This window comes from Acomys russatus, chromosome 22, assembly GCF_903995435.1.
Source record: "Acomys russatus chromosome 22, mAcoRus1.1, whole genome shotgun sequence".
Classification (NCBI taxonomy): Eukaryota; Metazoa; Chordata; class Mammalia; order Rodentia; family Muridae; genus Acomys; species Acomys russatus.
Window position 1 is genome coordinate 54,091,011 of NC_067158.1, and position 13,443 is coordinate 54,104,453.

General features: G+C 42.3%; 1 protein-coding gene across 1 annotated transcript in view; it reads left to right on the forward strand.

The window, feature by feature from the left end:
• Positions 1-13,153, forward strand: part of N4bp2 (NEDD4 binding protein 2) — a 46,542-nt gene extending 33,389 nt beyond the window's left edge. Inside the window, exons 14-17 of the mRNA XM_051164748.1 lie at positions 2,116-2,304; positions 3,776-3,944; positions 11,415-11,538; positions 12,708-13,153. Coding sequence (XP_051020705.1) covers positions 2,116-2,304; positions 3,776-3,944; positions 11,415-11,538; positions 12,708-12,753 — 528 coding nt within the window. The 3' untranslated portion in view covers positions 12,754-13,153. The remainder of the gene's footprint in view (positions 1-2,115; positions 2,305-3,775; positions 3,945-11,414; positions 11,539-12,707) is intronic.
• Positions 13,154-13,443: the final 290 nt, after the last annotated feature.

Here is a 13,443-nt window from a genome sequence, read left to right on the forward strand (position 1 = left end):
GGTTTTTATTGTTTCATAGATCTTAGAATCTAAATATGTAGGCAGAAATATTTAACCTTTTTCCTAAGTGTTTTTTCTATTTTACCTTGAAAATGTTTTATTTTTTGTTTGGTTTTTCAAGACAAGGTTTCTCTGTGTAGCCTTGGCTGTCCTGGACTCACTTTGTAGACTAGGCTGGCCTCGAACTCACAGTGATCCGCCTGCCTTGGCCTCCTAAGTACTCATAAAACCATTTTGTTGTTATTTCATAACTGTAATTTTGCTACTGTTATGAATCATAATGTAATTATCTGATATGCAGGATACCTGATATGCAATCCCCAAAGAGTTTGTAACCCTCAGGTGGAGAAAACCCCTGTTCTAAAGATATTTGGATATATTGTCTGAGAATATTATCTAAAATAGAGTTTTCTTTCTTTCTTTCTTTTTTTTAATTATTTATTTATTGTATATGAGTACTTTATCTGCAGAAGAGAGCACCAGATCATATTGTAGATGGTTGTGATTCACCATGTGGTTGCTGGGAACTGAACTCAGGACCTCTGGAAGAGCAGGCAGTGCTCTTAACCACTGAGCCATCTCTCCAGCCCTAGTTTTCTTTCTTGATGGAAAAGCATGTGGCCAGTTTGCATAATTACTATTTTATGGTTTCCATTAGAGTGACTAGCCTCTTTAAGGACCTGCTTGGATAATAACTATATCACATGAGGATGTGGGTGTACATACATACAGAAGCACTCTACCGTGCTTGGTTTCTGAGAGAGGATCTCACTGTGTAGCTTATGCTGTTCTCAGTCACCTGCTTGGCCTCCGTGATGCTGAGGTTGTGAGGTATAGGCTTTATTTGAACGGTTTCTGCAATTCTCCACCTGACCATGGTGGCTAATGGTACGCAGTAGGTTGAAACTGACCCATAAGTTTCCTTACCTCTACTATCAGCCATGCTAACGTCATGAGGTAGTCTGGCTTTTAAATTATTTGTTTTTAATTGGCTTTTAAAAACTTTAAGTTGGAATTTCTCATTGAAATTTTGTTTAATGCCAGCCATCGTATCTCTCTCTAGCTGGCTTCATGTTCCCTACGTAGTCAAGAGTGAGCTGAGCCCTGCCTCTGCCCATGAGTGCCAGGTGCAACACTAGCCAAGGCTTGAATAGGTTTAAACACAAACCAAAACTTGGCTTTTTGTGCTGAATACTTTTGCATTGTTCTGTGACCTTCTTACCTTTTACCTTTTGGCTTGATTTTATGCCCTAATTATATTTTGATAATTTTGAAGAACAGCCAGGCCACATGCTGGTGCCACACGCCTTTAACCCCAGCACTTGGAAGGCAGAAGCAGGTGGATCTTTGAGTTTGCGGCCAGCCTGGTCTACAGAACGGGTTCTAGGACAGCCAGGGCTACACAGAGAAACCCTGTCTCACCCATCCGTAAAGAAAATAATAATTTGAAGTACATTTCCATGTCTAGAAGTGGTTTAAGAAGGGAAAATATTATAATATGAAAACGCTAATGGCAGTGAGTGCTTGGCTTACACTATAGACACTGAGGAAATCTCTTCTGAGAAAAAAGATGAGTCTAGCTGTTCATTTGGCCGGCCGGCCTGCCTGCCTGCCTGCCTGCCTGCCTTCCTTCCTTACTTCCTCCCTCCCTCCCTTCCTCCCTCTCTCCCTCCTTCCCTCCCTCCCTCCTTCTTTTTTTTTCTCTTTAGGCAGAGTTTCTCTGTGTGGTTCTGGCTTGTCTTGGAACTCCCTCGGTAGACCAGGCTAGATCAGGCTGGCCTTGAACTCAGAGGTCCACCTGTCTCTGCCTCCCAGTTGCTGGGATTAAAGGCATTGCAGTGCCTGCTGGGTTTCTTTTTAGACAGAGTCCCATATAGTCCCGAGTAGCCTCCAACTACTGTGTAGCCCGCGCTGTCCGGGTCTTCCTGCCTGTTGATGACCACACCACCGTGAACTCACCAGATAGTCTCATCTTCCTGCTTTTGCTTCCCGGCTGAGTACTAGGATTGCAAGCATGTGCCACCTCGCCGCCTCAGAGCCTAGTGTGTGTGTGCGTTTTCTGACAAGACATCCATTTCAAGCTTTGTTTGCATATTATTTATTGTGTTTTTCTAGGCAAAGAAGCAGAAGGAGACTGATGACGCCTCAGGCGAGCCACCCTTCCAGGACTTTGAGTACCCGGAGTATGACGACTACCGGGCCGAAGCCTTCCTGCACCAGCAGAAGAGGATGCAGTGCTACAGCAAGGCCAAGGAAGCCTACCGCCTGGGGAAGAAGAACGTGGCCACCTTCTACGCTCAGCAGGTGAGGTGCAGAACTGGTCACTCTTTGTTAGTCTGAAGTACATGGTGCTTACACTAAGTTTTGGCTTAACAATTGGGGAAGAATTTGGAGACTGTATAAGTAACATAAAGTGGCTTAATGTAAAAGAATGGCATGATTGTGAGAGTTTTGTCCACTCTGCTCAGCTCCTGTCGTTGAGCGTGCATGAGCAGCTTCATGAATCACAGCTGTTCTTCGGGCTGGAGCGTGAACTTGCTCTCACACAGGTGCTCCACCCGGGCTGCGCTTCCCTCTGTATTTTACCTTTTCTTTCCTTCCCTTTGTCTTTTATGTTAGATGAGTCCTGCTGAATTACCTGGGTTGGCCTTGGACATGTGTTTCCGTGCCTTCGCTCGCCAAGTTGCTGGGAGTATGGCCGTGTACCACTAGGCCTGGGCAGTTGTGGCTTGTTTTTTCATATTTTCCTTTACATTAAATTGAGCGTGTAGTGGTCTCCTGGCAGCTTATCATTCAGTAGCATGTCTGAACAGATAGAAGTTTCCTGGAGAAAAGAAAGCAGAGAAAGTTGTGTTAGATTGAAATCATATGGGTCTTACCTTGTCTCACATTCTTTGGATTTTAAGGAAAGCATTTATTTGTGTGTGTGTGTGTGTTGTCGTGTCTATGTAGTTGGTACATGCACATTAGTGTAAGTTCCTGTGCGTACAGAGGCCAGAGGAGGACAGCAGGTGTTTTCCACATCACTTTCCCATGTATTGCCCTAAGACAGGCAGTGAGGAAGCCCTGAACTGGAAGCTCAGCTTTTCAGCTGTGTTGGCTTGCCAGTGAGGCTCCAGGATCCACCTGCCTCCTCCCCTGTGCTGGGTTAAGGCACATACAGATCTGCCCATCTCCTTACCCTGGCTTCGTCTTCGTGCTTGCCCAGCAAGTGCTCCTAACCACTGAGCCACCCCCTTACTACCTTTATGTTCACAAAGAGGAAAACAATATTAACATTTTCCAACAAAGTAAAATTTCTTGCTGGACTTATTTTGCATGACAGAATAAGAAACATCCTTTTCATTTTTGTAGTTCTAAACGCTTTAATCTTTTGTTATTGAACAGAAAGAAAGTGTCAAACACTAGACCATGGGCAGGGGGTAACTAGAAGATGTTGGAGGTGACCATCACGCTGAGAGACAACGGTTATCAAAGAATACACTTTGCTAATCAAACAGTAATCCAGTTGGTTCTTTCTTGAGCTAAATATTGTTACATTTCCTTTCATGACCTTTTTTTAAGGATTTTTTTTTTTCCCTACTACTATGATTGAGTAGTTAAAAACTCTTATTTAGTTACTAAACTTCTCCAAAGTTTGGTTCGTCCTTGTCATTTAGCTTGTTACATCAAAGTAATAGATTCAGGGCTCTGAATTTTGTTTAGGGCACTTCTGTTTCTTTGTCTAAGTGGTAGTTATCGAAGGTCCCTGTTGGTGATGTGTTTATGATTCAAGGGCAGTCTTCATGAGCAGAAGATGAAGGAAGCCAATCACCTCGCTGCTGTGGAGATCTTTGAGAAAGTCAACGCCTCTCTGCTGCCACAGAATGTCCTAGACCTCCACGGGCTGCATGTGGATGAAGCTATAGAGCATTTGACAACAGTTTTACACCAGAAGACAGAAGGTAGGAGTGTGCTGGTGACACTGGTGTCGATCAAGCTTGTCAAACACAGTGAGTGTGTGTGTGCCGACTGAGAGCATCTGCTTTATTTGTAGACATTTATGTTAGTTGTTCTTCAAAGAATTTTTGTTGGCGTGACCGTTAAGATTTCCTTCTTGGAATTAAAGGATGGGGTACAGTGCAATGTAGGAATCCACTGTGACTTATAAATGGGACCTGCCTTGAATATTGTCTTCAGTAGATGTTTGCTCAGATATGAGAGAAAGTAATGTGGTAATATTTCTGCAGAATTGCTCCAGAGGCAGGCTTCCTAAGTGCCTGCAGTGGGGCAGTGCTCCTTTCTTTGTGCTGGTGTCTAGTCACACAGGTAACAGGGAAGGTCACACCTGCTGTTTCCTAAATTCTACATCTTTCCAGGACCTTCAGCTAGAGATCTTTTTTAGTACTTCATTCAGTGTCATGCGTTTCATACATTAAAGTGTCCTGGTGGTGTAACATCATGCTTCGCTTTCATCAACTAGGAGCACTCCAAAGGAAGTTCAGTCTGTTTTAGTTGTCTCAGACACTGATACTAGACGTCATGTGTTTGTCGCCTGGACAAACCTGAGAAGTTTAGATAATAAAGATACCCTATGCTGTCACACTTTATATACATTTATCAATTCAGTACATATCACTTGTGATGAAACAGGATTAATATATAAGATTGAAAATTCATCTGCTTATTCTGAACCGTTGCAACTCTGTTGAAGAGGTTCCGGAATATTAAAAAAAAATGTTCATACACCAATGAATCAAGTAACAAGTGCAGACTTTTTTTTTTTACTGTTTCTCTTTTTGTTGTTGTTGTTACTTTCTTTTTGTTTTTTGAGACCAAAAGAGGGTTTCTCTGCATAGTGTTGGCTGTCCTGGAACTCACTCTGTAGACCAGGCTGGCTTTGAACTCACAGAGACACACCTGCCTCTGCCTGCCGAGTGTTGGAATTAAAGGTGTGCACCACCACCTCACAGCTGTTTGTCATTTTTGAAAATGCTTCCTTTTCTATTTCTCGCCAATCTCTTCCTTCCTTTCTTTTCTTCCTTCTTTCCTTCCTCCTCCTCTTTTTTGGTTTTTCAAGACAGGGTTTCTCTGTGTAGCCTTGGCCATCCTGGACTCACTTTGTAGACCAGGCTGGCCTCGAACTCACAGCGATCCGCCTGCCTCTGCCTCCCGAGTGCTGGGATTAAAGACGTGCACCACCATGCCCGGCTCCTCTTTTTTTTTTTAATTTTTGTTTTTCAAGCTCTGGGTGTTCTGGAACTCTGTAGACCAGGCTGGCCTCAAGCTCAGAGATCCACCTGCCTTTGCCTCCCAAGTGCTGGGATTAAAGGTGTGTGCCACCACGCCCAGCTGTGACCAGCAATTTAAAGGATCTGTCTCTAGCTCCTGTAAAGTTGCTTTGTGCTAAAGCATTTGAAAATAAATTGTAGATGTTGCGGTGGTTTAACTCTAAATGCCTTAGCAGCTGTATCTCTTAAGGACAGAGTCACCTGCTGTCTAGCCATTACACCCTTCCACCTTTGAGACGCTGACCATCCCTAGTGACATTGTCTAATGTGCAGGCCACATTCTAGTTTTCCAGCTTTTGTACATACTGTCCTACATAGCTGTGCCTTTCCCCTTCCCCAGGGTCTATTCAAGTATAGCATGTGCTAGTTGAGCATCTTTTGTACTTTGCTATAGTCTGCAATAGTTTGCTGTTTTTTTTTTAAATCTTACGGTTATGCAAGCTCCAAGCTTTTATTTATATTTTTATATATATATAATTTATTTTCTTTAGATAATTCAGGTTGAATTTAAATTTTTAAACAGTTATATACTACATGGGTGACTGGAGAGACCAGTCTACATTACATTATAAGATATTTTTTAAAAGTATATTGGTTAGTCAGGCAGTGGTGGCACATACCTTTAGTTCCAACGCTTGGGAGGTAGAGGCAGGTGGATCTCTGTGAGTCTGCAGCCATGCCCTTTCTGTGTGAGGGACTGTGCGCTCTGAAACTGTAAGCCAGGCCATCCTCATGCTCCTGCAGCATGTGAGGCCAGCCTGGTCTACAGAGCGGACCCAGGACAGCCAAGGCTACACAGAGAGACCCTGTTTCGAAAAACCAAAACTCCGAAACTATTGGTTACATTGATAATGTTTCAGCTGTTCTTGGTGAATAGATCAGGAAACATGCATGGCCAGTTTGTTCTAATATTGAAAATGTTGTTGGATACCCTGTAGTTAATTGAAGATTTTTATCAGATTTCTCTGTGGATTAAAATAGACTTTTACCTTGTTGTTGCTAATTAGTAGTCTGTGGTGAATGGTATCTTATGACTGTCAACCACTGTTTTCAGAATATTTCACCAATGGTTTTAGCATCTGTTGATAGCTCTTTGACAAGTAAATTGTTGCATTGGTGGTTGAAAGATGGAGTTATAATTTTTGTTTGCTTCTTAGACAGGGTTTCTCTCTGTGTAGCCTTGTTGTCCTGGAACTCCTCTGTAGATCAGGCTGTCTGGGAACTCTTGAGCTCTTCCTGCCTCCGCCTCCCAAGCGCTAGGATTAAAAGCATGCACCACCATGCCCATCAATTTTATAATAAATATAATATATAATCATATGTAGCTCTCTTTATATAAAGCATGTATGTATAGTGTATGCGTGTTATATGTACGCATATGCATATCACATGTGTAATACGTGTACACATAGCTCTTTATATGGTGCGCATATAGTTCACTAGCTAGTTCTTTCTACCTATCTGTCTATTATCTGTCTGTCTGTCTGTCTGTCTCTGTCACTAAGAGCTGGGCTAGTGTAGCTCAGGTTGGCATTAAATTTAACTCTGTAATATAGGTTAACCATGAACTTGTGAACTTGAGTGTGTGTGTGTGTGTGTGTGTGTGTGTGTGTGTACACATATACATATATACACACATACACACATACATATATATGTGTACAGACATAATATATTTTAATATATAATACAAATATGCTATGTGTGTTTTTAAAATTCTGTACTTTTTTCCCCCTGAGACAGGGTCTCTCTCTGTAGCCTTGGCTGTCCTGGACTCACTTTGGAGACCAGGCTGGCCTCGAACTCACAGCGATATGCCTCCCTCTGCCTCCCGAGTGCTGGGATTAAAAGAGTGCACCACTACCGCCCCGTGAAAATTCTGTGCTTTTAAAAACTAGCATTTTGGTGTAGGGAAATGGTGTTGTTTGACACTGGGGAGATAGAAACAAATGTCTGCTCAGCCCAGATAGAGAATACGTGGCAGAAGAAAAGCTAGCGACACCACCGAAGCCTAGCCTAGCGTGGTGAGCAGTGAGTTAGTTTATGGGGTTGCTCACAGGAGCAGGGTGTGGTGGTGGCCTGAGAATGGCTCCTGCAAGTTCGTGTATTTGAGACGCTAATTGTGGGATTGTTTGCAAAGGGTTAGGCAGTGGGGCCTTTTGGAGGAGGTCTGTTACTGGGTATGGACTTTGAGGTTTCAGAAGCCCAGACCATTCCTTGTTCGCTTTCTGCCTCTGACTGTTGGGTAACGATGTGAACTCTCAGCTTCTGCTCAGCTTCACGCCTGGCTGTGCTCCCTGTCAGTGGTGGTCATGGACTCTAAGCTTCCAGTTAACTTTCTTCCAGCAGTAGACAAGTGACTAAGACAATGGGTGAGGCATTACTTTTAGGAGCAAAGTAGATTCTAGTGTCGGGATGACTGATGAGTTACACAGTGCAGCAATACTCGTAGCTGCCATGCTGTACTTCAGATCTCAGAACTTATTCCTACAGTAGAAAGTGTCTGCCTTGTGCCCCACATCGTCCCACTTTGATCCCCTCTCTTCTGCCCTGAACCACTCTACTACCTTTCTATGAGTTTCATCTTTGAGATTCCACATCTCAGTGATATCATACAATCTTTCCTTTCAGTCTGGCTCATTTCATTTAGCTTAATGCCTTCTAGGTTCAACCTTCTTTTCTCCTTCCTGCCTTTCTTCCTGCCTTCATTCCTGCCTTCCTGCCTGCCTTCCAGTATTTCTTCCTGCCTGCCTGTGTGCGTTGCATGCTTGCGTGCGTACAGAATGCAGAAGACCTGTTTAATGGAGCTTTACTTGTCCGTGAAGATGAAGTTCTCTCACGGATGGACTTGTCAAGGATGCTGTATACCCGCGGCAGCCAAGGCTACACAGAGAGACCCTGTCTCGCTAAACACACAAAACACAAAACAAAACAAGAAAACCAACCAGACAGCAACAAAAAAACAACAGAATGCTATGTATGTGAAAGACGGACAGTACAAAAGATAACATTTATATGAACTGTCCTTAGGAATAGAAAGAAAGTAGATTAGTGATGTCTTGGACTGGAACTGGTAACTGCTGACAGGCGTGTGGTTTCTTTTTGAGAGAAGGGAGTACTAGGAGCAACAGTGTCGATTGTGTAGCTGTAGCATTGCTGATATGCTAAAAAACAAAACAAAACAACAAATGCTACTGAATTATAAGGGTGTGTTTTGTTTTTTCTTGTGAGACTTGACCAACCAGGCAAGTGCTCCATGCCTCAGGCGTTTCCTCCCTGAGACAAGATGCCACTAAGCTGCCCGGGCTGCTATGGCCCAGGTTAGAGCTGAGTTGAACTCTGTAACACAGGTTGACCTTGAACTTGGAATCATCCTGCCTCAGCCTCCAAAGTAGCTGTGATTAACGCTTTCATTACATGGCTGAGCTGAATTGTAAAGAGAGTATCATGTTACGTGAATTTTATATTAATACAATTTTGTAGAAAAGCTGGGCAGTGGTGGCGCACACCTTTTATCCCAGCACTTGGGAGGCAGAGGCAGGCGAATCGCTGTGAGTTCGAGGCCAGCCTGAACTACAGAGGGAGTTCCAGGACAGCCAGGGATACACAGAGAAACCCTGTCTCGAAAAAACAAGCAAACAACAAACAGTTTTGTAGAAAAGAAGAAAATGTAATAACTTCCCTAGGACAGCATTTGTTTTGATGCAAGGTGCAAAAAGCATCTTGTGTGTGTTTGTGGCAGCATGTCTACCGCTTACCACCAGATGGCAGCACTGCTGAACAGAAGGGTTGGGCTGGGGTGGGGGTAAGAATCTATGGGGATCTTGCATTAGTTTTAGTCATAATATAAAAAAACTTTCAAAATTGAGGATAGATAGAGACGTCTGGGTCCTGTGTGCCTTATGGTGAAGTCCACACACATCTGTGAAGTATCCTTCCCCTCAGATCAATCAGGAGAAGTTTGGGTGTGATTAGTACTAGGGATTCATTGGGGACAGAGGAACTAGATAAATATACAGAGATATAGTCAGCAAAATACAGATTAGAAATACATGAAAAAATAACTTTTAAAAAAGTAAACAAACAGAAATAAAGGGAAGGAAAACCTTTCCATTTATAGCTACCTAACTATATATCAGGGTGGGCACAGTGGCCCAACCTTTAATTCCAGCACTCAGAAGTCTGAGGCAGGTAGATCTCTGAGTCTGGGGACAGCTTGGTCTACAGAGAAAGCGAGTTCCCAGTCAGCTAGAGCTGTATAAGACCCTGTCTGAAAAACAAAACAAGCAGACACATCAAATGGGCACGGAGGCTCATACCTGTCATCTCAGCACTTGGTAGACTGGATAGGACAGCCAGCCAGGGCTACAGAGTAGGACCCTGTATGAAAAAGCAAACCAGCAGAATGAAATGTTTACTTCAACTCTGATTAAAAAAAAAAAAACAACAAACAAGTCAGAATCACTCCATAAACACATGTTTCAGATAATTGGGGAACTGTGATTAATTAAGATGATAGTTGAAGGTTTTTGTTTTTCAGACAGAATTTCTCTCTGTAGTCTTGGCTGTCCTAGAACTCCCTGGACTTGCCTTTGCCTCCCAGGCGGTGGGATTGAGGCTGTGCACCACCACCCGGCTTGTTATGTTGTCTTAGAGGAGTCCTTGAGAATCATTTATGAGTTTGTTGTTTAAAATTATTAGCAATTTACAAATGAAGTTAAACGATTGGTTCAAAGATGATAAATATCTGAGACAGTCTGGAATCTTAGACTGTGAGTGCACATAGTAACTAATGAGACAAATATCTTTTTGAGCTGCTCTGTTGTTTGAGGTTTGCAGACCAACTGAAGAGCATTTTCTGAACAGGAGTGAACTGTAATGTAGACAGGTGGTGAATGGCGGATCTATCTGATGGTGCAGAAGTGAAGGTGTGAGGAGAGTGAAGTAAATTAAAACTTTGTTTCACCTTTCACTTTGTTTCAAGGCAGGCCATGTGGTATAGGTAGCCCAGGCTGGCCTTGAACCCTCCTGTTCTAACAACATACCCTTTTGAGATGCCAAGCTAGTTGGACATGGCTGCCCATGCAGATCACTGTAAGTTACCATGCAGCTTGGTGTCCACATTGAGTTCCATGTCAGCCAAGACATGTAGCGAGACCCTGCCTTGAATAAGTAAATAAAATGACAAGCCAGGTATTGACTTGGATATAATAGGGCTTGAAAAAACAATATTTTGGCTCTGTTTGAATATTAAGGCAACTTAATGAGCAAAATGTAAAAAGGTAGGCTATTTATGAATGAGAAATACAACTTTGTTACATGAATTACTTTATTATTAATAGGACTTTTTGGTTTTGTTGTTGTTACTCTACTAGATTTGTTACTGATTACAGGATTTATCTAACTTCCCAAGGTCAAATACGAAGTTGCAGCTACATTCTTTCAAGAGATCAATGTCATTCAGGATTTTTAAAATATTCTCTCCTGCAAGGAGGGAAAATCTCTCTTGGGAAGAATTTAACAATGGATTATCTTTCTATGTTAAATTAGATTTGCTAATAGCTAGCTGTTCCTGGAAGATAATGTATAAAATAGTGGCTATTATTATCTCTTTTCCTAGGTGAAGAAATAGGCACCAGAAAGCCAACGAATTTGCCCACAATCACACACAGTTAATTTGTGGCAGCACTGTGATTCATACTAAATCTGGTTGGCTTTAGGGTGCTTCATTAACAGGTTGTTATGGAGATTCTAAATCACAAAAATATGCCATGTAAAGCATTGTCTGAGTCCACGTGTGTAATAATTTTTAGATAAAATTACTACTGCTGTCATTATTCAGAGAGACTTGTAGAGAATGGAAATCTGTCTCATTTAAGCCCCATTTTTCTTTCCTGGTACAGAGTTGCACTATGTACCTCAGTCTAACCTCAGACTCACCTTATAATCCTGGGTGCCTCCAACTCTCCATCCGCCGTCTCTAAGTGTGCTCTGCTGAGCCGAGTGAGCGAGCTACTCACTCACGTCTCTAAATGGATAAACTGCTTAAAGCTCTGTACTTTAAAACAGATACTTTCGAATAGTTAGGTTTTCTGCTGAGAATATAGAAAATGATTTTAATTGTTGTAATTCCCATTTTAACAGAGTTTAAGCAGAGTGGCGGTAAGCCCTATCTTTCTGTGATTACTGGGAGAGGAAACCACAGCCAGGGAGGAGTCGCTCGCATTAAACCAGCTGTCATTAAATACCTCACAAGCCACAGCTTCCGGTGAGTGCAGACTGCTACTGTCAGTATGTTCAAACTATTAGATGGTTACTTTAATTCAGCAATTTGATTGCAGCCACAAGTTGATAATTAAAGGATAGCTTTTCTTGCTAGATTTGTATTGTCTGGTAAATGAGAAACTGAAAGAAAACAATGGCTCTTGTCAGGGACAGTCTGCTGAGGCGTTGATAGACGCCCTTGTGCTGCAGCACTAGGTGACGTGTGAGAGCTTAAGACTTGCTAACTTGGAAAGGCAAAATGTATTTGTGGGAGTTTGGCTGAAATAGGTATAGTTTGGATTTATTTATACTTCAGCAGAAGTTCTAATTGAATTTATATGTCCTCACAAGTTGAAATGTGCTAACGATTTTTATTGACAGGCGTGAAATGTCTTTTCCATTGTAGTCATTAGTTAGTAGTAGAAACGGACAAGGAAGTTTATCACTTCTCTGAGAATACCTATCCTTAAATCTCTCCCCTAGCCTTCCAATCTCCCAATTCCATGTAGTATAAAACGTGTTTATGCCATGCAGTGAGGTATTGCTTGAACACCTTTAGAAAACAGTGGCATTAACTTTGCACCTAAAAATTAGAAGCCTTAACTGGGAGTGGTGGTGCACGCCTTTAATCCCAGCACTCACTCGGGAGGCAGAGGCAGGCAGATCTCCGAGTTCGAGGCCAGCCTGGTCTACAAAGTGAGTCCAGGATAGCCAAGGATACACAGAGAAACCCTGTCTCGAAAAACCAAAAAAAAAAAAAAAAAAAAAAAAAGCCTTTCAGGGCTAGTTTTACAATTGGGTTGGTGTTAGTGAGCCATCTTCCTGTTTGTTTACGTTTATGTCTTTGCATGGCCAGATAAAGGGGCTTGTCGGCTGTATCAGAGACTCCTCTTGGCGTTTTCTTGATGCACACCATCTAACCTTTCATACAGCAGGCTTTTCTTCACGAAGGTCACGCTCAGGCTTGAGAGGCTGTGCTGACTGGTGATGTGGGAGCAGCTTTAGGGTGGCGTTTGCTTCCAGGGTGGGTCAGGGATGGCCAACACGGATGCTAATAAAGGAGGCCGTGTTAGTAGTAAATGTTAAGTGTAGATCATGTGAATTGATTATAATACGTTTTCTAAGTAGTTTGAACATTTTGCACTTAAATAACTCTTTTTCTCATTCCCACAGGTTCTCTGAAATTAAACCAGGGTGCTTGAAAGTCATGCTAAAGTAAAATTTAAAAAGCCCTTGACTTAGAAGTGTGAAGGTTTGTAGATTGAAATTGGTTTTATTTGTAGTAATTCAGCAGTTCTACTTTCAAATGTGTTTTATTAGGAATGTAAAACAAGAAAAATGTTTTTCAGAATTCAAAAAAAGTTTTTACAGGATCAAATGCCAATCTGTTACTTGTTAAAACATTAAAAGGAATTTTTATTAATTACAAAATGTCAAAAAAAATTATCAACTGCAGTTTAAAAATCTTAAGTGCTCTAGGTCGTTCTTAGGAAAACAAAACAAGAAAACTGCGGCCTTTGTATTAACTGTTTCACATTAGAAAAGTCCTAAGGCAGCTCTGAGGGCGGTGGCTTCGAAGCCTGCTTCCAGCCTCTGCACACAGCCGCAGAGCAGTAAAGGAGGAGGGGTCAGCAAAAACATGTTGTTGTTTTTTTTTCCTACTTTCAAAGCCTGACACAATCAGTTGATTCTGTTGCATTGTGCAGATGCACGGGTGTGCGGCTGTATTTTGCTCTGTGCCTCTGGTCTTCATCCCTTCCCTCCTGTGCTGTTCTGTGCATTTTTTGGAGACAAGTTGGTTCTGAGAGTAACTTGCAGTCTCAACTTCAATGGGTAGGAAAGCTTTTAAAGAAGGGAAAATGGCTGCGTGTCTCTAGTGTGCTGCGGGGTTCAGGAGCAGCGTGCGTGC